Here is a 23,806-nt window from a genome sequence, read left to right on the forward strand (position 1 = left end):
GAGAGTGAGTGAGAGTTCGAGAGAGAGAGAACTGAGAGAGAGAGAGAGAGAGAGAGAGAGAGATGAGAGAGAAAGAGATGAGTGCGAGTGGATAGCATTTTATTTATACTGGCCCAGGAGACGCGAAACCTAAGGGTTAGGTCCTCGCAATTTCAGTTTGTTGTTTTCCCTATCATAAAAGATAATATCTTTTTCAGAATCATGGGCCCAACGGGGGGCCCAAGCTTTCAGAAAAAGGGTCGGATCGTGGAACTCTACCCATCCGAAAACGTGTACATTTTGGATCTCTGCCAGAAAAAGACTATGGTTTGTGACGCAACTGTTGTATCGTGTGGACAATTGCATTCCCTATGCAATGTGAATGCGATATCACGACACAATATTCTAGAAGTAGTCACATTGCGCAAGCGCATATCACGCATGTTTATTATACATATTCGTTACGTGTGGCGTAGAATTACTTTGGCCTCTCTGAGCATGAGTGGTAAGAAAGCACTTATATTTGTTTCTTTCTTTGAGAATTTAGTATTAGAATATAAAGTGGTTATTACAATATGATTTTTCCATCAGGTAAACATCGAATTTGTTATCTTTCATTTATTGCAGGTTGAGATTTCCATCTTACAAGCAAGCGTCTGTTGATTGTCCTACTGGAAACTGATCACGCTCACAGCTTCATTGCAGCAGTGGTGCTGCGTTTTTGTGTAACCTTTTCGGTTTCATCTGAATATCAGCCATCTACGGTTTTGCCAAATTTTCTTTCCGAACCTTCTACACCTCGTCGTGTTTATGTCTTTTTGCAATTCAAACAGTAAGTATGAGTGATGAGTAATCATGGTATGGCAACAGAGTTCTAATAATCTACCTTGGAAATCATCCAAAGCCAAAGCCAAAGGCAATTACAGGCCAAGTTATTAAAAAAGGGGAAAAAAGAATGTGATATGCGATCCAGGATTTCTCATATTCATCACAAATTTATTTGGATCAATGAGTACCATATGAATGTCCAAATCTAAGACTTCAAATGGGTGCAACTCCTGAACTAGAAATTTATCGTTGAAAGAATTCCAGCGATATCTTGATCTCAAAAGTCGACTAGGCCTACGCTATAGGCCGACCGGAAACTGAAGTAAAGGTCATAAAAACGAGTCCTCAATTTGTTCACAAGTGATTCATCCAAAAAAGCAATCTATATTAGTTACTGTTTAAGTAGTAAGTGATGACATTTCCTTTGTAATTGCATGGTGTAAAATTATGAAAATATTGACAAAAGATGGGCAAATTTTGCGGTCTTGTGGTCGACCCCGCAAAAATATGAACTTACTGACAAGGGTCTGGGAACTTGAGAGAATATGCTGTCAAAATTGTAAGTATAAGGTGATACCAGCTGATTGTATACTTTGCAATTTATACAATTACCTTACCTTTAAATATTTATTTAAAGGTAAAGTAGTTGCATAAATTGTAAAGTATACATTATGTAATTACCTTACCTTTACGTGCTGAGTTACAGAAAAGAGGTATGCATACAAACGGAGTAAAGGCGATCCTTCTTGAAAGACTAGAAAATGCAGTAGGCCTAGACGAAATAAGGAACACTAATGCCGCTGGTGATGTAGATGAAGATAAACATGAAAAGCCAGATGATGTCTTCAATGATGACGCAGACTGCCGACAACTACTGCATAATGTACTGAGTGAAATAAAAGGCTTGAATAGTAGGCTAGATACTATCGAGAAGAAGTTCAACAATCTATTCGAACAGCATACTTCTACTTCTACTTCTACGACGATACTCAGCAGGATCCATAAGTCAGGATGTAGTGCAAGGGAGAAGGATAAGGAGAAGGAGAAGGAGACGGAGAAGGAGAAGGAGAAGGAGCAAGGGAATCTGAGGGCACAACAACAAGTATCTAGGCCTACCACCAAATATTTCCCGACAATTGCTACGCATAACCGGTTTGAAATACTATCCGAGATCACGGAATCAGACAACAGTGCCAAGAGTGTATCAATGCCAATTGAAGATCAACTTCGTGACTACAAGGCCAAGCACCTGAAGTTGTTCTCCAAAACCAACATCACCCATTCTGAAGTTATCTCTGATGACGCAACTGATGACAGCGACGCAACTGTTGACAACGACGCAACTGATGACAGCTCAGACCGATCTTTGTCAACACCTACTAGTACTACTTCTACTTCACCACCATACCATGAGCAGATAGAGGGATACCGCCACCGACATAGTGTGATCCGCAACAAACGAGATGTAGTTGTGGTCGGTGATTCCATGATAAAACACATCGACGGAAGACATCTCTCCCGCAGCAAGAATGTGAGGTGCGTCTCTTTTCCCGGTGCAAAAGTGAGAGACATATTCACCTCTTCACCTTGCGAGTTTCTCAAGCCAGGGGGAGAACTGATCATCCACGCTGGCACCAATAACATCTCTGAGGGTGCTGGTGAAGTTTGCCACCAAATCACAGACCTCGGCAAGTCTGTTGCTGCCGAGGGGTTTAACGTCTCAGTCTCTACGATCATCCATCGTAGAGGGGAGAGTGAAGCGGACAAGAAGCGGGTTGATGAGATCAACTATCTGATGGAGTTGGCAGCCAGCGAGAACAGATGGGGCCTCATCATCAACAATGATATCAGCGAGCAGCATCTCGGGCGTGATGGCGTTCACCTCAACAGAGCCGGTCAACGAATCTTGGCAGGCAACCTGAAACGCCTCATCAACAGTGCTGACCAACCGACAACACGAGGCCATGGCTGGACTCAACGGTCGTCCGATCAAGTTACAGGCAGTGAACCTGGAGCAAGGCGGCATCAAGCCATCTACCGAGAAAACCAGAGTCTTCATTCTGATGAGGAGAAAAGCAGCCCCGTAAAGTCCTACGCCGAATCTGTTTCTGGGAGATCTTTGGATTTCAGTGCAGTCAAACAGAGGTCACGACTGAAACCAGCCTTCAGACCATCCAAGGTGGACATGAAAGACTGGGCGAAATATCTTCAATTTGTAAGAAGGGTATTGAATTAAGTGAAAGTTTGACAAAATCTAGTGATGATCCGAAAATTATAGTTGACGGTCGAAAATATAAGTTCCCTTGTGGGAACTGTGATAAGCCAGTCAAATGTAATCAACACGGCCTTCTGTGTTCTTATTGTAAAAAATGGTTTCACACTAATTGTCAAGCTATCAGTTTTTCAGAGTACCGCAGGTTATATTATGAATGCCCTGATGAGAAGTGGAATTGTTTAACATGTTGTCTGCCATCTTTTTGTGACTCATTATTTAACGACGATTGTTTAGAGAAAGAAAGCCAAAACGAGGATAGACTAAAAGAAAACTATTTTAAGATAACGCGCGTTACACCTGAAAAGCAAGCGATAGCAAGAGTAATTCAGCCAAACCTCAGAGATGAAAACACTTCTCTTTATCAAGAATTTGAAGAAAAGTTTAAAGTTAAAGGTCTTCATTTTTTACACCTTAATGTGAGGTCTATTCTAAACAAGATATCGGAACTTAGAATTCTTTTTAAAAGAAAAAGGCTGTCTATTATTGCTTTCACTGAAACATGGTTAAACAATTCCATAAATGATGAAGAAATTGAAATAGACGGATATAAAATCATACGCCATGATCGATCCTCTGGCTCTGGAGGTGGTGTATGTTTCTATATCAGAAATGATATTGCATTTAATATTATGGATGCTATAAGTACTGGAGATACGGAATCCCTGTGGATAAATTTGCTTATACCAAGATCAAAACCAATTGTTGTTGGTGTTCTGTATCGACCTCCGAAAAACAATTTGTTTATCGAGAAATTGTCCAATATTCTTGATACATTAAAGAAGGATGACGAAATAATTCTTTTAGGAGACATGAATATTTGTCTTCTTCGCAAATCGCCACTGGCTAAAAAATATATTGACTTGTTGAGTCTTCATGGGTTTAGTCAACTCATTAAAGAGGCAACACGCGTTACACCTACATGTTCTTCTCTATTGGATCATGTTGGTTGTACCAAAGAAAATAAAATAAGTCAAAGTGGTGTCATTGATCTAGGTATTAGCGACCATTATTTTACTTTCTGTACACGGAAAAATGTTAGACTGGCTATAGGTCATCACAGGACCAATGATATCAGATCCATGAAAAAATATACAGAAGAGTCTTTCAATCTTCAACTATCTGTTGTTGATTGGTCACGAATAACTGACTGTACAGATGTAAATGAGGCATGGTCAATATTTCAACATGTTTTTATCTCAAATTTGAATATGATAGCGCCACTGAAACGGATAAGAATAAAACAAAGATCAGAAACTTGGGTGACTAAAGATATTCTTTCCCTAATTCAAGAGAGAAATATAGTATACAAAAAATGGAGGAAAAGAGCAAAAGATGAGAAGCTCTATAAAAGATACAGAGTATTAAGAAATATGGTCCAAAGAGAGGTGAAAAAGGCTAAACTCGATTACTTACAAAACAAGATAGAAGAAAATAAACAAGATTCGAAAAAACTTTGGCAGAATCTAAAAAGCTTAGGATTGAAAAATAAGAAGCGAAAAGAACAAGAATCTGTCATTAAAATTGATGGGGAATTATGTCATGATAAGATGGCCATCGCTGATGAATTCAATTCTCATTTCACAAATGTGGCTGCCAAATTAGTAGACAAACTCCCCCCTTCCAAAGACTTTTTCAGCGCAGACAATGATTGTATTCGTGACTTTTACGAAAGAAAAGGTGTACGTGAAAACAGCTTCGAGTTATTACCAATCAGTGAACAATTTGTTTTCAAAGAGTTACGTAAGTTGAATGTATCAAAAAGTACTGGGTTAGACTTGATTCCAGCTAAATTTCTAAAAGATGGTGCGAAGGTTTTATTTAAGCCTCTAAGTTACTTAATGAACCTATCTATCTTGACGAGTACTTTTCCAGAAGATATGAAAATAGCAAAAGTGACTCCACTTTATAAAAAGAAAGATAAAACTGATGTTAGCAACTATAGACCTATTAGTGTTTTAAGCGTAGCATCAAAGATTCTAGAAAAATCGGTCTGTGTTCAAATTGAAAGATACTTCAAAGAAAATGATATAATTTATGAATTTCAATCTGGTTTTCGACATGATTATTCGACTGAAACATGTCTAATTCATTTGACTGATTATTTGAGGAGAGAAACTTCCCAAGGACGCTTTGTTGGTATGGTGCTCCTTGATCTGCAAAAAGCTTTTGATACAGTTAATCATTGCGTCTTATTGAAGAAGTTACAACTAATGGGTTTTGATAAGGCAAGTTTAGATTGGTTCAGATCCTACTTATCTAATCGGCACCAAGTAGTGGCCATTCATGATATTCGTTCCAAACTAATGCCTATAACATGCGGTGTTCCTCAGGGAAGTATTTTAGGCCCAATTCTATTTTCAAGTTATATAAATGATATGTGTATTTGTATAAAAGACTTCAAACTATTATTGTACGCAGATGACAGCGTACTACTCTATTCAAATCCTGATCCTAAATATATTGAGGAAAAGCTCAGTGAACAGCTGTCTACGTGTGTCGATTGGATGACTGATAATAAGCTTTCTTTACACTTGGGAAAAACAGAAAGCATTTTATTTTGTTCTAAAAGTAGTTCTAAAAAGTCATTTGAATTCAAAGTGACACACAATAATCAAGCAATCAAGAGAAAAGAGTCTGTGAAGTATTTAGGCATTGAGTTGGCTAGCGCAATTTCATTTTCATCTTTAGTAGAATCAGTTGTAAAAAAAGCAAATTCTCGTCTGAAATTTTTGTACAGATATCAAAGTTGTATGGATTTAAAAGCAAGACGTACACTCTGTTTTGCTCTTATTCAATGTTTATTTGACTATGCTAACCCTGCATGGTACAGTAACATAAACAAGTCAGATCAAAAGAAGTTGAAGATTATACAGAACAAAATGGTGAGATTTATCAACTGTTCTGGTCCAAGAACTCATGTTGGCTATAGCGAACTTTCTAAAGCTGGTTTTCTTGAAGTCGACCAAAGATCAAAACAACTCGCATTGCATCACGTGCATAAAATATATCATACTAGGGCGAATCATTATATTCGATCCAACTTCGATCTTGTTACTGACGTACATGATTATAATACAAGAAATAGACGATTCAACTTTAACTTACCAGAAAGAGTAGGTAGTATTGGAAATTCGTTTTATTACAATGCCATAAAACATTGGAATTCCCTTCCCAATGGTGTAAAAGAAATAGGAAACTATGATCATTTTAAGAGGAAATTAAAGGAATACCTAATACTTGACAGTCAGAGAAGAGAAGTGAATGACATGTTATATGATTGAAATTGTTATTCTTCTGTCGGTTCATACTTTTTCATGTTGTATATACTTATGTTTTCGTACGTTATAGAAATTCTACAAATTCATCATTATTTTCCTCTTCTTCCTTCTCCTCTTTTTCTTCTTCTCCTTCTTCTTTTTCTTCTTGTACTTAATATCATTTCTATCATCAGTTTAATGTTGTTATTATTATCTTTAATAAGTAGTTCTTTTAATTTTCTTATCTGTCTGTAAATATTACTATTTTAATTTATTAATTGTATACATGTCTGTAAGGGACCCCACTGGAAATAAGCTCTCGAGCTTTCGTGGGTTATCCTGTTCAAGCTGACTTATTTCTGATCTGTTATTATTGTATATTGTTGTATATTGGAAGCTTGTCGAATAAAAATCAATCAATTTAAATAGCTATTTAAAGATAAGGTCATTGCATAATTTGCAAAGTATACAATCCGCTAACATCACTTTCTACTTAAAATCTTGACGGCATATTCTCTCAAATTCCCAGACCCTTGTTAGTAAGTTCATATTTAAAGGGGGGGGGGGGGGGTGGTCAAACACAAAAGACTACAAAATGTGCCCATCTTTTGTCAATGTTTTCATAATTTTACACACAATTCCAAAGAAAATGTCATCACTTACTACTTAGTAATTTTATGTTCCTCTTTCCATTGGTGATATCTGATTTTCAAAATCTTATTGTTTTTTTAGATATGGTCACACTACCAAACAGTGTCGGTAAACAGTTTTGGAAAACAAGAACACAGAATAATTGCCTTTTTAGATTATTGAGTTTACATGGGAGAATTTAACCAAATGCACTTATTTTATATTTTTTGTCCAACCTTTTAACCCCTTTTTTTCCTTCTTCACAGAACCATTGTTGGTGAGACTCACCTGCGCCCAGTGCCAGAGGCATCCATATAGAATACAAAAGCAACCCCCAGACAGGTTTATGTCTTCACAGGCGCTTAATTTCACACGTCCTTCACATCTGCGCTGTTCCAGGCGGACCAATAAAAACCAAATTCACAAAAAGAGTAGTAGTAGTAGAAGAGAAGGGACGTCACTATGTCTCTCAACGTCAACAGAGCGGTCACTGACCAGTTCTACCGCTACAAGATGCCACGTCTCCTAGCCAAGGTATGTCGACGCTACAGCAATACTAGAATTATAAGGGGGAAATTATTCTCAAGATCAAATACTTCAATTAACTACATTTTGGGGAAAAGGGTATTATCTGTATTATTCATGGCTATGATAGAAGAAATGTAATACATTCTTATTCATTCTACTTCAATCTAATTTGATGCCTTTATTATGTACAAATTCCTTGTACCAGTAGTTAAAAAAAAAATTATCCTGCAAAAGCAAGTACAACTAGAAATTTAATTCGTCATGGGGACGAATTAGGTGGTCTGTCTTCAAGTCTTATGATGTATTATAATATTTACTATATTGAGAAAGGGAGAAGTTATATAGACATGTAAACAATGATGATCATGATGATGATGACGATCTTGATAGTAATGGGGATGACGATGATGATGATGATGATGATCATGATGATGTTGATGATTATCATCAACAGACCACGATGACATCAGACTGAAAAAAATGAGAGAACATTGAGATAGTATATAGTCTCAGCTACAACATACTCAAAAATCAACAAAAATCAAGCCGAAATAACGGCGATATTGCTCGCAAAAGACAAGAATGTAGAATCCAGATTTGAGAAAAAGTCATCTCCCATAAGGATTACACGCAAAAAGTAATGGATCAAGTGATAATAGGGTAATAATAAAGTAAATATGGTTGTTTACTACATTATTTGCGATTGTATGTGTTTTAATATTCAAAGGAGATGGTACAGTGAAAGGTCAAAAAGAAAAAAAAGTGAAGAAAAAAAATTGTTGGAGACGCCCGGACTCGAACCAGGGACCTCGAGGTCGGAAGTCAAGTGCGTTGCCGATATACCAAAACATTTCCTATAGAGATTACACGTAAACGGAAAATGTAATTCTCAAATCCCACTTTGTAAGTGAAATATGAGCATGATCCCGGCATCTGATCGAAAAATAAAAGGCACACTTGTGATAGCTTATTGTCTCAGCTACAACATACTCAAAGCTCAGCGTAAACAAAGATAAAACGACGGAGATATTGCTCGCGAAAGACGAGAATGTAGAAACTAGTTTTGAGAAAAAGTCATGTCCCATAGAGAATACACGCAAAATGTGAAAAATTGACATGCCTCCTTTAATCGCAAAAATACGCCATGATGCCTTTGTCAAAATGAAATATCGTGGTGACTGCATTTGTAGAGAATATTCTAAGGTAGAACATATCAAAATTTGAAAGAAAATTGATCAATATTTGCAGAGATACAATCAATTTTCCAAAAATCTGCTGACGTCATAATATGAAAATTAAAATTTTGAGTTCGGAGGCCATTATGATGACGTCATGAGTTAATTGAGGGTCAAATGAAACATGAAATCATATCTCCAACTCATAATCTATTTAAATATGAAAGAAATTGGGGGGTATCTATCCATCCTGAAGAGTTACAATGAATTTTGTATAGGCATGTTTTTGCACATGTATGTTATGTATTACAAGAGCTCGCACGCACGGTAATTATCTTAAACGGACGCTCATTCCGTTATTAATGGGCAGAAAAAGTTGAACAAGGTATCAAAATGCTTGAAAAAATGTGCCAAATATGATGACAGAAAAAATTTGGCGATTCTATGTTGGAAGATGCAATTATGCGCGAAAACGCGCGCGCATGTCCGTGCGCGCGTTTTTTTTGCAAAATGCTTAAAATGGCCTGAAACGTATGCAAAATTAATTTGGAACGAATTTGACCATTTTAAAATTTTAATGCGCGCGTACGTGCGCGTCGAGGTGCGCGCGCAAATTTTTTTGACATTTTTCGTTGACCTTTGACCTGAAGTTGATGTATACCAAATATGGTTGATTTTTGATGACTCGTTATCGAGATATGATACTGACCTGATTTTTACAAAATGGCGCCTGGATGACGTCACGATGACCCCATGAACTTGAAAAAGGTTTCGGGAACTTCATATCATAGGGCCTGATGACTAGCAGAAATTTGAAGGAAATTGACCAGGTCGAGTTCGAGTAAACGTATACACAAAAAAAGTGTACGGAATAAATAAAAATAAATAAAGAATAAAGAATAAAGAATAAAGAATAAAGAATAAAGAAAGAAAATTCTAACGAAATCAATAGGTGATCTGTCATCGACAGACCACCTAATTATATTTCCCTAATTTTTCATGTAACCTACTTTATAAGAGAGTTTACAGATGGCACATGGATCAAATGACCCCAAATATCCACAGATCTTTTACACATGGAGAAGTTCCACTTTGAGCATCTTAGAACGATAACTGCCAAAGTCCTAGATGTGCTTCATGAATGTTGGTCCTCTTGAAAAGAATACTTCCACCTGCGTATCATAGAATGTACCGTTGGTGCATAAATGAACAATGTTCCATAACTTTCATGAGCGCATATCCAGTATTCATCTCTGGGTTTTACCATTTTGGTACAAATGACCTTTATCTGCCCATGCGCAGATTGTATCTATGAACTGGCTTTGATATTGAATGAAAACCCTTATCATGAATCACAACATATCTGTTTTTAAATTTATGGAATAGTTTCTCTAGCAATTATTCATTTATATAATTCTATATTTGTTTATTTGTGGTTTGTTTGAAGGTTGAGGGAAGTGGGAATGGCATCAAAACTGTCATCATCAACATGGTGGAGATTGGCAAGTCCTTGTGTAGACCACCTACATGTAAGTCTATCTAGCAGTGTGTAGATGACGTAAGACAGCCCCAGGATGTTCACATCCTCAATCAATTAGATTTTCTTATGACCTTTCAATATCGGGTTGATGGTAGAATATTAATTAGTCTCTGTAAATAAATGTGTATAACAAAAATTGCATCATTAAAATTACATTTAAAAAATTATTCTACATGTTGATATCTAATCAAAGAAACATAAATGCAAGAAAACATGTTTTTAAGGCTTTTTCAAATCATTAGGGGTAGCTTTTGAGTTGTGTGAGTTAAAACAAGAGTTTAGAAATTAATTTGGCTAATTTTTTTGCACACATTTCATTGGCACTGCTAAAAAGTGTACTACTAGGAATGAAATAAATATATACTTTGATCATGTTGGCAAGATTCGCTTAACACTATGGTTGATGTTTGTGCCAAAGGCATAGGTGATACATATTCTTGGTATTGATTGTGGAGACTGAATTCAGTATGTTGGTATACACTATGTCAATATTTATCAGATTACATTTTCTCCACAGCAGCTGTGAATATGATTTCAACCAGTTTGGTACCATATGGTGACACATGGCAATGTATCACACATACACCATGCCAGCACAAATCTATTTTATGCGCACTATCAGTTACCACAGAATGAAGTACACATAGTTTGAAGTACTGTGAGAAATAATAACTGAATGGAGTTGTGCTGTATTGGAGGGGAAATCTTTAATAAAGATATTACAGTTCCTTTAAATCATACAATCTCCTGTTAATTTTAATCCTGATTTTGACTGCATCCAAATGTAAATTTCTTTCTATTACATCATCAGTCTCAATATTATGTTTAATTAAAACAGTGTATACTGCCATGTTTACTGAAGGCCTTAAAGTAGATATTCATTGATTTTAAAAACTAACTTTATTATTATTATTGCGAAGTTGAACTTTGATTCAACAAGGTTATCAAAATTCAATGCTTGGAAACATTCAAAGTAATGATTAAAATAAATTACAAAACGCTTAAATACAGTCCCGGCATAGCACCTGAAGAGCTCTCCGAACGCTGCTGAGATGTGTGAGATCACAGTATGGACATGACTTGCACAAGCAGACGATGTCTCATGATATCTCACACATTTCCAGTGCCTGTGTTTTCATCTTTTCTTGAGTTCTTTCTCTTACTTCACTACCGTCAGGCTAAATGTATAATCTATTGCCTCACTCTAAACCCGCACATGGTTTTATTTTGATGACAAATGCAGCGATACAAAAATAAAGGAATTTGTCGCTTGTAAACAAAATAAGGCGCCATTGTATATTCAGCTGCACACTCCGGGTATGTTCGGCGTTTCAAGAGGGAACAAATGCCGTCCTTAATATCATTCAGGGGGGTTTTCAATTTGAATGTCTGGTTTCTTTGATTGTTAATTAACCCCTATCCTGTGTATTTACAAGCAAAAGAATTTAGTTATCAGAATCGGGTCATATCCCCTTTTGAATGGTTTGACATGCCATTAAATTTATATACACTAAACTCATTATAATTTGAGAAATAATAGCTTTGCAATTATGTTCATTCTCTATGGGATGTCGTCTGCTTTAGCAGTGTTGGTCCATATAGTGACGTCATTAAAACATTGTTATTTTCCGGCGAATCTCTCGTATATCCCAGCTGCTATGGAGGTGGTTGTATTTGTATTTTTATAAATCACCCGATATGTAGTTGACCTAAAACTTGTACGATGGCCATCTGTTAGCTTACCAGTTTCTAGTGATACATTAGATGACATATTTGTGATCTTCTTTGAATTTCACCTTTAATTTTGAAAACAGAAAGGAAAATAGGAAGTCGATGCAAAACATTAATAAGCTGCTCTTTCATTTTAGTCGTGAAATGCATCCCAGCATATATGCCATTCTCCCATTTGAATGTTAATTATGCAATGCAAAATATCCAATTTGTATCTCCCATGTACAGACCCTACAAAGTTTTTTGGCTGTGAGCTTGGCGCTCAAACCCAGTTTGATTTTAAGAATAATCGCTTCATTGTAAATGGCTCGCATGACGCTAACAAGCTTCAGGACCTGCTAGATATCTTCATCAAGAAATATGTGCTGTGCCCCGAGTGTGACAACCCCGAGACCTTTCTGGTAAGAGTCCTAGAACATTTGTTCTGGAGGGTGTTTCACAAAACTTGTCATCAGTGACAAATGACAGTTTTTGTTATAAGCTACTGAAATCCTTGCTTCTGATTGGTTATCAGCAGATATGTCACTGATTTTTGTCATTTGTCATTGAAAAAAGGCTTTATGAAACACCCCCCAGGTGATGATTTCACTATCTATGATTGCTCTGGGCTATATTTCTTTAAAGATGTAAGGTTAGAGTTGCCATTAGTGAAGGGTTCAATAATTTGCCATGTGCAGAATATTGACAACAGAGCAATTGTCACAAGAGCATGTGTTGTACAACCTCTGGTAAGGTATTCAGAATGGGATATTATACAAATCCCTGCAAGATCCTAATCAAATGATTAGTTGAATGCATTCATGAGTGATTCATTGAGGCTGTCCCATGTTTTTGGTTAACATGTGTGTGAAAGTCTTCAGTACTGTCCATTGACTAAGGATTGTGACTAGTTTCTGATATATATAAAATATAAAAATACTTTTATTATATTCCAAATTAATTCTGACTAACATGTTGACCTGTTCATTTTGTTGGGATCTATTATTTCCTCTTAATTATGAGTTGATCTGTTGATGAGTTTGCCCCTGCCTTAATTTCATCAAAGAAATGGGGTGAAGAGTAGGGTTACATTTTGGTTTTTGGTTCGGATCACTGATAGTGTTGTGTCCAGTGATGGAAATTTAAAATTCATTTTGGAGTAAATGTCCCCTGAGTGCTGTGTGTTTGTGTCTGTCCTGGATACGATTACGGCACTTGTTTTACCTCATGTTGGACATCACATTATATCTCTAACAGATTGTGAAGAAAGGCAACATTGGACAGCGTTGCATTGCCTGCGGTCATGTGGGTATCGTGGACCTTCGTCACAAGCTGAGTACCTTCATCATTAAGAATCCTCCAGAGCATGACCCAAGGAGCGTTGGATCTTCCAAGACGGAACGCAAGGGGAAGAAGTCCCAGAACAAACAGCAGAACGGAGAGGGTGATGCCTGTCAGGAGGAGGAAGATTTTGGAGTAAGTATATCATCTCTTGAGAGTCAAAAGCTGGACAATTTGTGTGTAGTCCTATACCAGTACAATTAAACTCGGTATTGTTACATTGATATCGCACAGTGGATTTGAGATACATGTGTCATTTCAGTGTTTTGACAATATATGGATAGTGGTATATTATGATTTCTATATTATATGAAAACTTCTCCACCCTCAACCAGCAATAAAAGATTGACGGGAGCAGCGAGCAATTTAGATCTGGAAACTTAAAAATAGATCTGATAGACTATAAAATAGCTCTTTTAATATGACAATAAAGTACTAAAATTTCACCCTGAAAACTCTTACTTTTACCACACCAGGAAAAGAAAAGTATTTCTTAAAACTGCCCGAAACTCACTACTAATCTCAGAATTGAAGTCATCCATTATATTCATCACACAGTGCACTCATATATCTAAAATTATTTTCTCTTTTTGTGTTCTAGGATGATGATGATGAGGAGTGGTCAGTTGATACGAGTGAAGAGGCTATTCGTGAGAGAATGGGAGACTTGAGCGGTGGTGCTAAGGGCTTGACCCTCAACGATGATTTAGAGAAGACAGGACAGGAGAGGCTGGACATCTTCTATAAATTTGTCAAGGTAAGGACATCAAATGTAGGGTCCAAATTCCAATGGTGGTAGTAAAGTTATCATACCAGTCTTATTTCATACAGAAATGCCAAGTAACTTATGCTCTATATCAAGAAACGAACAAGTTTGAGAAAATGTACCGACTTTTCCATTATAATTTTACTTCAAAAAAATAACCTAGAAAAACCACAAAGAAGGTAATTGCCTAGTCATGTCCGATTATACATTCTGACTAGAGTACAGCTCATTAATACTTGTATGTTAGTGTGTACAGACCATCACTCGGTAGTAATCAAAGGTAGCAAAAGTAATTTTGATGTTAGATCATATCATGTGGTATGCGCCCAAAGATAAACATTATCAGCAGATTTGAGTGTGTGTGTGTGCCTGCATGCTAATTATTTTCTTTCAACCAATTACATATGCTATGATTGATTTGATTCTACTTATGATATCAGGCCAAGAAAGCAGGAGGTGATTTGAAGGGATGCGACAAAGAGTTTCTGGTAGAAGCTGAGCGTCTTGATGTGAAGGACAAAGGGCCTCTTATTCTGGCCGAGCTTCTTCTTGATGAACAGGTGTTGACGCAGCTCAAGCAGCACCAGTATCATTTCTTGAGGGTAGGTAGTACGTACTATCATTAATACACTAATATTTGTACTAACTATCTCAATGCCTGCCAAAAGCAGTTAAACTTACTCGGTATACTACTCATGGCTTCTAGAGCGGTGCTGGATTTTTATTGAAAAGAAACAGTTAAGGCAGGCAGACTTTTATGTGATAATAGTATTGTGTATTTGACTTGCTGATCCTCATTGCATTTTTATTAAAAAAAAGTACATTGAATGCAGCACTTATTTTATTTTTTCTTCTGTTTAATCACATTTTCTTTGTGGATGAGGCTCTTGGTTTAATGTTCCCTTGACTGTGTTAAAATGTTTCAACAGGTTGTGAGTTCTAATCCTAATTTCTTATTCATGTATTGTTTATTTATTTTTATTTTATTTATTATTGGACAATTATGTACATTTGTATGTTTATTGTGCAGGGTCAAAAAGGACAACAGTGTAAAAACACTGACTAACCACCTTGGGTTTTAAAAAAAAGACAAATAAAATGAATTTGTTTCTTTTATTTCAGCTTTTGAATGACAACCCTAAGGGTCAGAAGTATTTCCTAAATGGTCTTGAACAGCTGATAGCACTGCATGCCAAGTCTCTGGTCCCTAAGGTACCATCGATACTCAAGGCCGTCTATGACCTTGACCTCATCGATGAAGATGTCATCCTCACATGGGCTGCTAAGGTAAGCCGCTACTACCTTTTTATATCTTGTATATGCCATTTTTTTTTGCAAGGATTAAACAGTTCTAAATGGTTTATAATTGCAAATTTAAATACACACATAAAAAGCTGGCTTTGTATGTAGGAACATTAAAACAGTAGTCTGCGATATTATCGCAAAAAAAAACAATTTGGTAGAATGTCTGTGTCTTGTCTTTCTCCAGGAAAAAATATAAACATATCAGTGAATACTTGCTTTGCCACAAGGAACATTACTTATTTCTTCATGTTCACTGCAGTGAATGGAGTACTTCATACTCCATGTTGCTTGAAAGTATTGCATGTTTTTTGATAAAGAACATAGAAATGTGTAACCATCTGAAGGTTTTGAATCATATGTGACTTTGTTCTATTCTACCAATCATTGTGTAAAGTAATTGACTATATAAATATCTTGATGCATTCTGATGTAATGTTATTGTTGTCTTGTAGCCGTCCAAGAAGTACGTGTCGAAAGAGGTGATGCAACAGATCCATGAGAAAGCAGCTCCATTCATCAAATGGCTCAAAGAAGCAGAAGAAGAGGAGTCCAGTGAAGATGAAGTCGTGGTTAGTATCTTATCCTCTTATCCCAGTTCGTGGAAGCCTCTTTCACACATAAGGCTGGAAAATGCTACAAAAAACTGGTGCAGCAACATATTTATTATAAAAAAGGTTTATCAAATATACAACTCATGAAAATACAAGTGAGGATGTGTACTAACTGATCTTTTATTATATATATTACAACGAATTCAAACACATTATTCTTATGTCATTTTATTTTGCCATGACCTTAATTAAGCAGTTTACAGCATCATGTGTAACTGAGGCTTTACAAGAAACCATGTTAAGTTCAAGTTACACAAACATGTTATTCAGACAGATTTTATCATGCATTTCAATGTCTGTTATCCTATACCTATCAATATGTCTTGAGTTCGTCTGGGGAAGAGAAATAAAAAAAAAAATAATGCTAATTTGTATAGACATTTATGGGAAGTTGATGCATCGTGGAGGGAACCGAGGCTTATACCTTAAACACATATGCTTCGGCTACAATGTGTTTTCAAAGGTGTCATTCTTCATTTGTAATTTGATGTCGGTCAAAATACAGAGAAAATTGAATTACAGAGTGACCTATTCAAAACATTTTTTTAAATAGAAATTCTCATTGTTTAGTTTTAACTCCAAAGTTCATGGAGTATGATCTTTCAAATGGGGGTATAACTCTCATCAGATATTAATAATCATATCAGACATTCTCTATCCTATGCAAAGATAGTAACTATGAAACAATGTATTTTAGTTATTATATACATATATATATACCGGTAGGGATTTATCTTTAGTCTTTTTCTTCGCTTTGTTAACACTTTTGTTTGAATGACATTTTCTGTGTGTACAGGTTGCTTTCAGTAACCGAGGAGGGGCCGGTCTGAAGGTGGAAACTACTGAACCCAAAAAGGCTTCTGCTGCTCAACCAGCTACCCCTGCTGCAAAGGAAGACGACTTTGACATCGATGACATCTAAATACTGATCTTTGTATAGACATCCACTTAACATATTGTCTTCTCACAAGTTGAGATGTCTTGTATCTTTCAGGCTTTCCCTGAAACAAAATGACAAATTGTGCTATTGTATACATGTTTTCTGAAAGTATTATATGGTGGAATTCTATTTTAGATGTAAGTTGCACAATGAAATTAGTATAATATTCAAACAAAAAATGAAAAACAGATGTATTTACTATTTCATGCTAAAACATTTATCACCCCTTCATGTTAAATGTAGAATTCAATGTTGTCATTAAATGCTTCATTGGTAGATATATAAGGTAATGGTTGAATGTTTTATAAATGTTTCAATACATCTTTGCTACCATTACAAACGACAGAATAAGGAAATAAAAGATGAAGGTTATGTTATTTTGAAAGCAGAAATTTACCTTGTGATCGCCTTGTTACTTGTCAATGGTCCACATTGAGGCTATTATGATGTCATTGTTTCAATTCTTACTTTCAGAAAGCTGCAAAGTAACTTTGAGGAAATGTGGTAATAATCTCTTCTGCACTGAATATTGAATTATTGATACTAACAAATGCTGTGAAATGTAAAGTTATGTCAGTCCAAAATAAGCAGCAGAGTGAAATAGTTTGACATCTGTGAAAATTCCAATGATGTATCACTTCATTCAGTGTTATATGTAGGAAATGTAGGTACTAGTACTCCTATATTCATTGATATATTCCATTTTCAAATGCTTCAACTGAAATTATTTACAAGGCTACATATATATGAGCTTATATATGATGCTTATTGGAAAGGTTATAGCTTTTCTTATACAAAATTGCAGATATTTGAAGTAAGCACCAGAAAAAGTTGGTACATGTAATGATCATGTGCTATGTACTCCCATGATATAAAGATATCAGTAAAGGACCGAAATGTGTTATATGAAGAACACTGTGTTGCTTTTACTCAAAGATGATAAGTCAAGAAATGTTTGTAAACTACATGTTGGGATGCTTTCCAAGTTTTTGAGCATGGGAGAGAGTTATTCCGAAGTTGTTCTATTTTGTGCAAAACTTGTATTACTGTGATATACAAGCTAAGAATGTTTTGTTCATGAGTATTGTTATTGCATGCTACTCGTGTATTAAACCGCAGATGATTTGTGTCATATTATCCTTGTTAGTCGTGTCTCATATTTTTAAAATTTCCTATGCTTTAAATAGGTTCACTTCAAATCATTGAGGTTTTGTTAGTCTATATTCTGCTACACATCCAGTCCAGGGGCCATATTCTAAAAACGATGTTATCTTTTATGTTAGGGAAAACAATTTTAATTGTAAGTATTATGTAGTTTGAGTCACCAGTGCCTGGGAGGCCAAAAGCAAACTGAATCACTTGCCTCCTGGTGTAACTGATTGGGGTGTGCAGGTTGACCACTACACCAGGGTTTCATAACAAACTCAAAATATATCAAAGTAACACTTAATGTACAAAGTTTGATATTTGTGATAGTAAGCATTGTTTTACCAACATAAGATATAACATCGTTTTCAGAATACCACCACAGACCCAGGTCAGATCAACAACTGTGACATATAGACCACAACCTCTCGGTCTAATTTTGGTGTCGAACTCTGATCTTGATACAAATCTGGGGTTATATAGCCCTTAGTATAGAATATGTCTCCAAGTGCTTTACAGATCTTATTACCCCAGTTATTGGATTCATTTACACACAATGTGCACTATCTCCACTACCTTGGGAGTATTCCTACAATAATAGCCACTATTGGGGCATATGGCAATTTCTATTACTAAAGCTTTCATCATGGTATCGGGTGCCCATTTCTCTCCTGGGTATACGGAGTGGCAAATGTAGATGTCTTGCTTACGGCCACTCACTATGAATATGACGTACAAAGAAAGCAGACAAAATATACAGTTCCTCAGGTAGACAAAGGAACATTCCTTCACTGCTATTATGTAAAAAGGTGAATATGCATGTGACACCTGTTCTACACATTTTTACATAATAGCAGTGAAGGGATGTTCCTTTGTCTACCTGAGGAACTGTATATTTTGTCTGCTTTCTTTGTCAGTCATATTCATAGTGACTAGTGCCATGACCATTTCCAGTCAAGTGCTTAATCCACTTGACTATGACACCTATTTGAAATTGAGTAGAATAAGGATTTTAGTTCTTTAATCTTCTATTAGCAATGTGTAAACTACTATACGGTAGGCCTTTTCATAGAAAGAACCTACATTTTCTCTTTTTTACTTTGAGTCATGAAATGGCCTCTTTATATTTGATAGAAAATGAGGGGAGAAAAGAGTTCAACTCTATTAAAAAAAATAAAAAATAAGAGAAAATGAATGGAAATGGTAATAAAGAGAGAGAGAAAGACACAGCAAGAGAGATAAAGGAAGGGAGAAAATATTGTGAGAGAATAAAAAAAAGAAAGAAAGAAAAGATGGTGAACACCACTGGCTGAGGGGCAAACCCCGGTCGAAAACGCACAGAATTTCATCACATCAATTAAAAAAAAGAAGAAGCTTTTTGCCTTTATTCAGATTTTCATGTACAAATGATAAAGAGGAACATAATTGTTCTGACAGTATAAAGGGTACTTTATTACCTATACATTGAATTTTAGCTGCAAAATAAAAAGCCAAATTCTGCACGCTACTCCCAATACGAAACCGGAGCAGGCAACATTTGCCAGATTGCCCTCTTCCGGTTTTTCCCTGTAGACCACTGTACCGAATTAAAGGGCAACATTCAGACATATTCCACTCTTTCTTGTCAGTGCGCTTTTATTAAAGTGCATACGCGCAGTATTGTGTAGGCGTTAAAGTGGACGCGCGGTAACAATTTACGTCACAATTACATACCTGCCTGAATAACCTGTAATCAGAGGGACCAGCAAACAGACGCAAGTAAAAATCATGCTTTATACCAAAGTTGTATATCATTTGTAAAAAAATGTATAGGTAATAATAATTATATTGACAGGGCTTCTTCCGGGGTACATACAAAATATTGACTTCGCTAAGATCATATTACCCTGGTCTTCAACACGGGGCAATATCATCTTAGCTTGGTCAATATTTTGGATGTACGTACCCTCAATAAATAATATAATTGTCTCATATATTATAAACACAGACATTTTTAAAATTTATTATTCCGTAAGTATCCAAACTAATATAGTACATATTCAATAAGGTATACAAATTGTAATATAATTCTGCAATTTGGGAGAAGAGAAAAAGATTTTTCAATATAAAAAAGGAAAAGGTAACGATAATTATATAATATTGACTGGCCTTGAGGGGTATATCAGAAATATTGACCAAGCTCAGATCATATTGCCCCGAGTCGAAAGACGAGGGCAATATGGTCTTAGCGCGGTCAATATTTCTGATATCCCCCGAAAGTAAAGCCAGTCAATATTTTTATTGTTATCCAAATCAGACATCTAGAGCAAATACAGACATCCACCATGACAATCTCAAGAACTGAACAACTTACTTTGTCAAACCAACACTGTGCATCCAGTGCTTGACAAAATTTTCAATACACTACAAACAGTGTGTATTTGGTGTGATTATTACGTCACAATAGAGTGCGCGCAAAGTGCGCAGGTTCTCGTACGCATAATATTAATAGATGCGCAATGAAAATGCGAGACCGTGGAAAATACCAAGGTATATTTTCACTCGTCTCTACACGCAAAGTCAATACGCGCAGGGAGACCAAGGAAAATACAAAGAATATACCCCTCCGTTCCCACTGCTAGTGAAAACTAGGGCAATACGGTTTTGTAAATGACCAGCTCAGATGTCTGATACGGGTAATAATACTTCATATTCATATTTTCGGATACAACATTATAAAAAGGAACAATTTTTTCAGTACAAACATATCTTCTAAGCAAATTAATTAGTTCAATATAAATTAAGCAATCGGAATAAAGATTTTCTTATATAAACAGAAAGTATAAGGTTAAGGTATTGCTTCATAACCTATTATAAACCAATTTGTTATATTTACATAGAATGACATAGTGCTTTTTTTTAACTCCTAGATTTTATTATCATTATATGAAGGTCTTGTATCAGTGGATTTTTTTTTTTTAAGCTTTTATGTCTTTATTCAGATTTCTATAATTATACAAAATGATGAATAGGAACACAATTGTTCTTACAGTATGAACATACATGTAGTACATTGTCTCATACATTATAAACACAGACATATTTTTAAAATATTTTCCATAAGTATCCAAACTAATATAATACACATTCAATCAAGTGTACAGAATGTGCTACAATTCCTTTAAAAAAGGAAAAGGTGACAGTAATACTTCATATTAATATTTTTGGATACAACATTATAAAAAGGAACAATTTTTACAACACATCTTCTATGCAAATTAATTAGTTCAATATAAATTAAGCAATCTGAACAAAGATTTTCTTATATAAACAAAAAGTATAAGGTGAAGGTGCTGCTTCATAACCCATGATAACAAAATTTGTTATGTTTACATATAATGATATGGTGCATTTTTCATTATAACTATATGAGGGTCTTGTATCAGTGGAGGTCTGTAACTATACTGTTATTAAAAAAATATATATATAAAATATAAAAAAACAAGCAAACACGATAGTAGATAAGTGTCCGGATCGATGAGAAAGTGAGGGAGTGAACAGGAATTACAATATATATACAATCAGTTCCCCTGCCTTATGGGGTAAAATTTTCCCATTTTTGATAATGCATTGGCAGTTTGTCCTTTAATTTTGCTTTTTCATGTTCAACTTTTTTTGATTTCTCTACAGCCTTACATATTTCTTTACTAGCTGGGAAATTTCCTTTTTTTTTTTCGATTACTGTAAATCATATATTTGACCAAAATCAATACATGATTTAACAAAATTATCTTTCATATTTTTTCTGAAACCAAGCAACACATCAATCCATTGCTTATTAAGAAACTGAAACATCTTTAAACTGTTTCCCATCTCATTCCATATTCTAGACCCTTCAGAACATTCAAAGAAGATATGACGATAGGTTTCTACTTATTTTCTACAAAAGGAACATAAATTTGACTGTGTTAATCCAAAAAGATACAATTTATCATTACAAAATATGATGTTATGTAAAAGTTTATACTGAAATTCCCGGTGGGGTCACTCAATGTGACTTCCGGATCGCATGACCGTTACCAAAATCGCGGAAAAAGGGGTCAATTTCAAGCAATGTCCGCGGACAAAATATTCCTCGAAATAAAGAAAAATAGGGGGGCACAGGTGTCCCCGAAATTGATAAATAGGGGTCAGGAAAAGGGAAAAGAGAAAACCGGGAAGGGAAAAGAGAAAACCGGGAAGAAAAATTCTCGGAGCCGAGTCTTGTCCTTGAAATACGGTAAAATAGGGGTAAATTTGCGAAAGTGTCCTTACAATCTTATAAATAGGGGTATTCCAAAGTACGATTTTGTCCTTGTTTTGACGTAAAAAAAGGGGTTAAATTTCACAAAATGTCCTTGAAATTGACCGCAAAAGGGGGTTATATGCATTGGTGGTAACGGTCATACGTGTCACTCTTTGCAGGGGAGTGACCCCACCGGGCTGAAATTACCCTAACTTCTCATCTAGAGTGGAAAATCTGGGGATTGAGAAACATGTTGTAGTTTCTGACTTATCCTCTGGATGTTTAAAAGAAATGCCATCAAAAAATGTTTAACAGCAACCTCTCTTGACGAGATTTGGGCAATGCACACACCCATTCATAATGTAATTCATGTACGTAAAACTGTACCGGCTAATAATATACACGACATACGTAGGCAATATTGAGAATCGAAGACAGATGTCGATCTTGTAATGACCAAAACATGTAAAATATCTTCTTTATCACGATGCCTGATGAATCAATAAAAGACAACGGTCGAGAGAGTAAGTATGATGGAGGATATTATTTTGTATGATTGTATAATAAGAAGTCATGGTTTCAACTAAGTAAGAAGGATCGATGGATTTTTTTGTGTAAACGCCTCCGCTCAAGACATGCACATCGCCAGTGCAAAAATGTAATGCAATGTCAATGGCAATGGGCACCGAAATCATGACATGATTGGTTTGATTCAACAAACCAATTTTTCATTATAGAATATGAGTTAAGAAGTATAAACTAAATAGATCTAGAGATCTCTCTGTTGGACCTAAAATTCATCCTACTTACTAATACTAGCTGATTCAGTGATTGTGTTGGTGACATGTTGATTGAGTGTGTTTCTGACTTTCTGTGACTGATCTGAGTCGTGCACGAAGAATAATCGGCGCAGAAATGCGCGAGTATGCGAGCCCCTGACTGGCTGATCTTCCTGCTCCGCTAGCTGCAGCGGGGACAATTTGCTACACCGGGAGCGCGGTGTATTACAAATACACTGAACCAGGCAGACATCCATTGTGTAGCGGTTGTGTTGAGCGAGCGCGAGCGGGGCCTCACCAAAAATGGCGACTAAATACCCACTCGGTAAACATTGGGCACATAGCCTTGCGCATTTGTGTTAACAATGGAGATGCCTTTAAAAGCTCAAAGCTAGATAATGGTTACGCCCATAGAGATGTGAGTTGTGAATATTTTGTTCTTGTTGACAAAACACGGTGTGAAAATTTGTTTGGCAACTGATGGCAGAAGAAAGTATTGGGATGTGTTCTAAATTATTGACTTTTAGTGCTGCCATTTCATATTCTACCATAAATTTAACTTTCACTTATCTATAAGTATTATGAAACATGGTAATGATATAAGGTTTTCTAGAACATGACAAAATGGATAAACCACCAAATGGCAAATTCCCAAGATTTTCAGAGAGTGTAAAAGTATGATGGGAAGTAATAGTTAAATTACTTCGCCTGAATTCATTAATGATTATTGTA

At 35.8% G+C, this 23,806-nt stretch overlaps 2 protein-coding genes across 17 annotated transcripts in view; both read left to right on the top strand.

Moving 5' to 3' along the window:
- Positions 1-353: 353 nt before the first annotated feature.
- Positions 354-18,022, top strand: LOC582822 (eukaryotic translation initiation factor 5). The gene is made up of 11 exons (XM_011676669.2): positions 354-484; positions 607-811; positions 7,236-7,503; positions 10,120-10,201; positions 12,172-12,344; positions 13,180-13,398; positions 13,865-14,020; positions 14,470-14,631; positions 15,152-15,316; positions 15,787-15,903; positions 16,742-18,022. The coding sequence occupies exons 3-11, from the start codon at positions 7,432-7,434 to the stop codon at positions 16,865-16,867; spliced, it is 1,272 nt and encodes a 423-aa protein (XP_011674971.1). The 5' UTR covers positions 354-484; positions 607-811; positions 7,236-7,431; the 3' UTR covers positions 16,868-18,022.
- Positions 18,023-22,665: 4,643 nt separating this feature from the next.
- The window catches only part of LOC373373 (kinesin light chain), a 64,841-nt gene continuing 63,700 nt past the window's right edge, over positions 22,666-23,806 (top strand). For 8 of the 16 annotated variants that reach the window (XR_004066488.1, XM_030998277.1, XM_030998286.1 and 5 more), the window contains exon 1: positions 22,667-22,819. The gene's annotated coding sequence lies outside the window, so the exon portion shown is untranslated. Of the gene's footprint in view, positions 22,820-23,806 lie in introns of all 16 variants that reach the window. The other 8 variants (XM_030998278.1, XM_030998280.1, XM_030998282.1 and 5 more) reach the window with 2 other exon arrangements.

The sequence above is a fragment of the Strongylocentrotus purpuratus genome, unplaced genomic scaffold (genome assembly GCF_000002235.5).
Source record: "Strongylocentrotus purpuratus isolate Spur 01 unplaced genomic scaffold, Spur_5.0 spur5_scaffold_5, whole genome shotgun sequence".
Lineage (NCBI taxonomy): Eukaryota > Metazoa > Echinodermata > Echinoidea > Camarodonta > Strongylocentrotidae > Strongylocentrotus > Strongylocentrotus purpuratus.

What these genes read in the sequence shown, in the direction of transcription:
- LOC582822 (XM_011676669.2), top strand. Translation starts at nt 7,432, where the DNA reads ATGTCTCTCAACGTCAACAGAGCGGTCACTGACCAGTTCTACCGCTAC. An exon ending in AGGAGGAGGAAGATTTTGGA is followed by an intron (nt 13,399 to 13,864) that starts GTAAGTATATCA and finishes TTTGTGTTCTAG; the next exon opens with GATGATGATGATGAGGAGTG. An exon ending in ACCAGTATCATTTCTTGAGG is followed by an intron (nt 14,632 to 15,151) that starts GTAGGTAGTACG and finishes CTTTTATTTCAG; the next exon opens with CTTTTGAATGACAACCCTAA.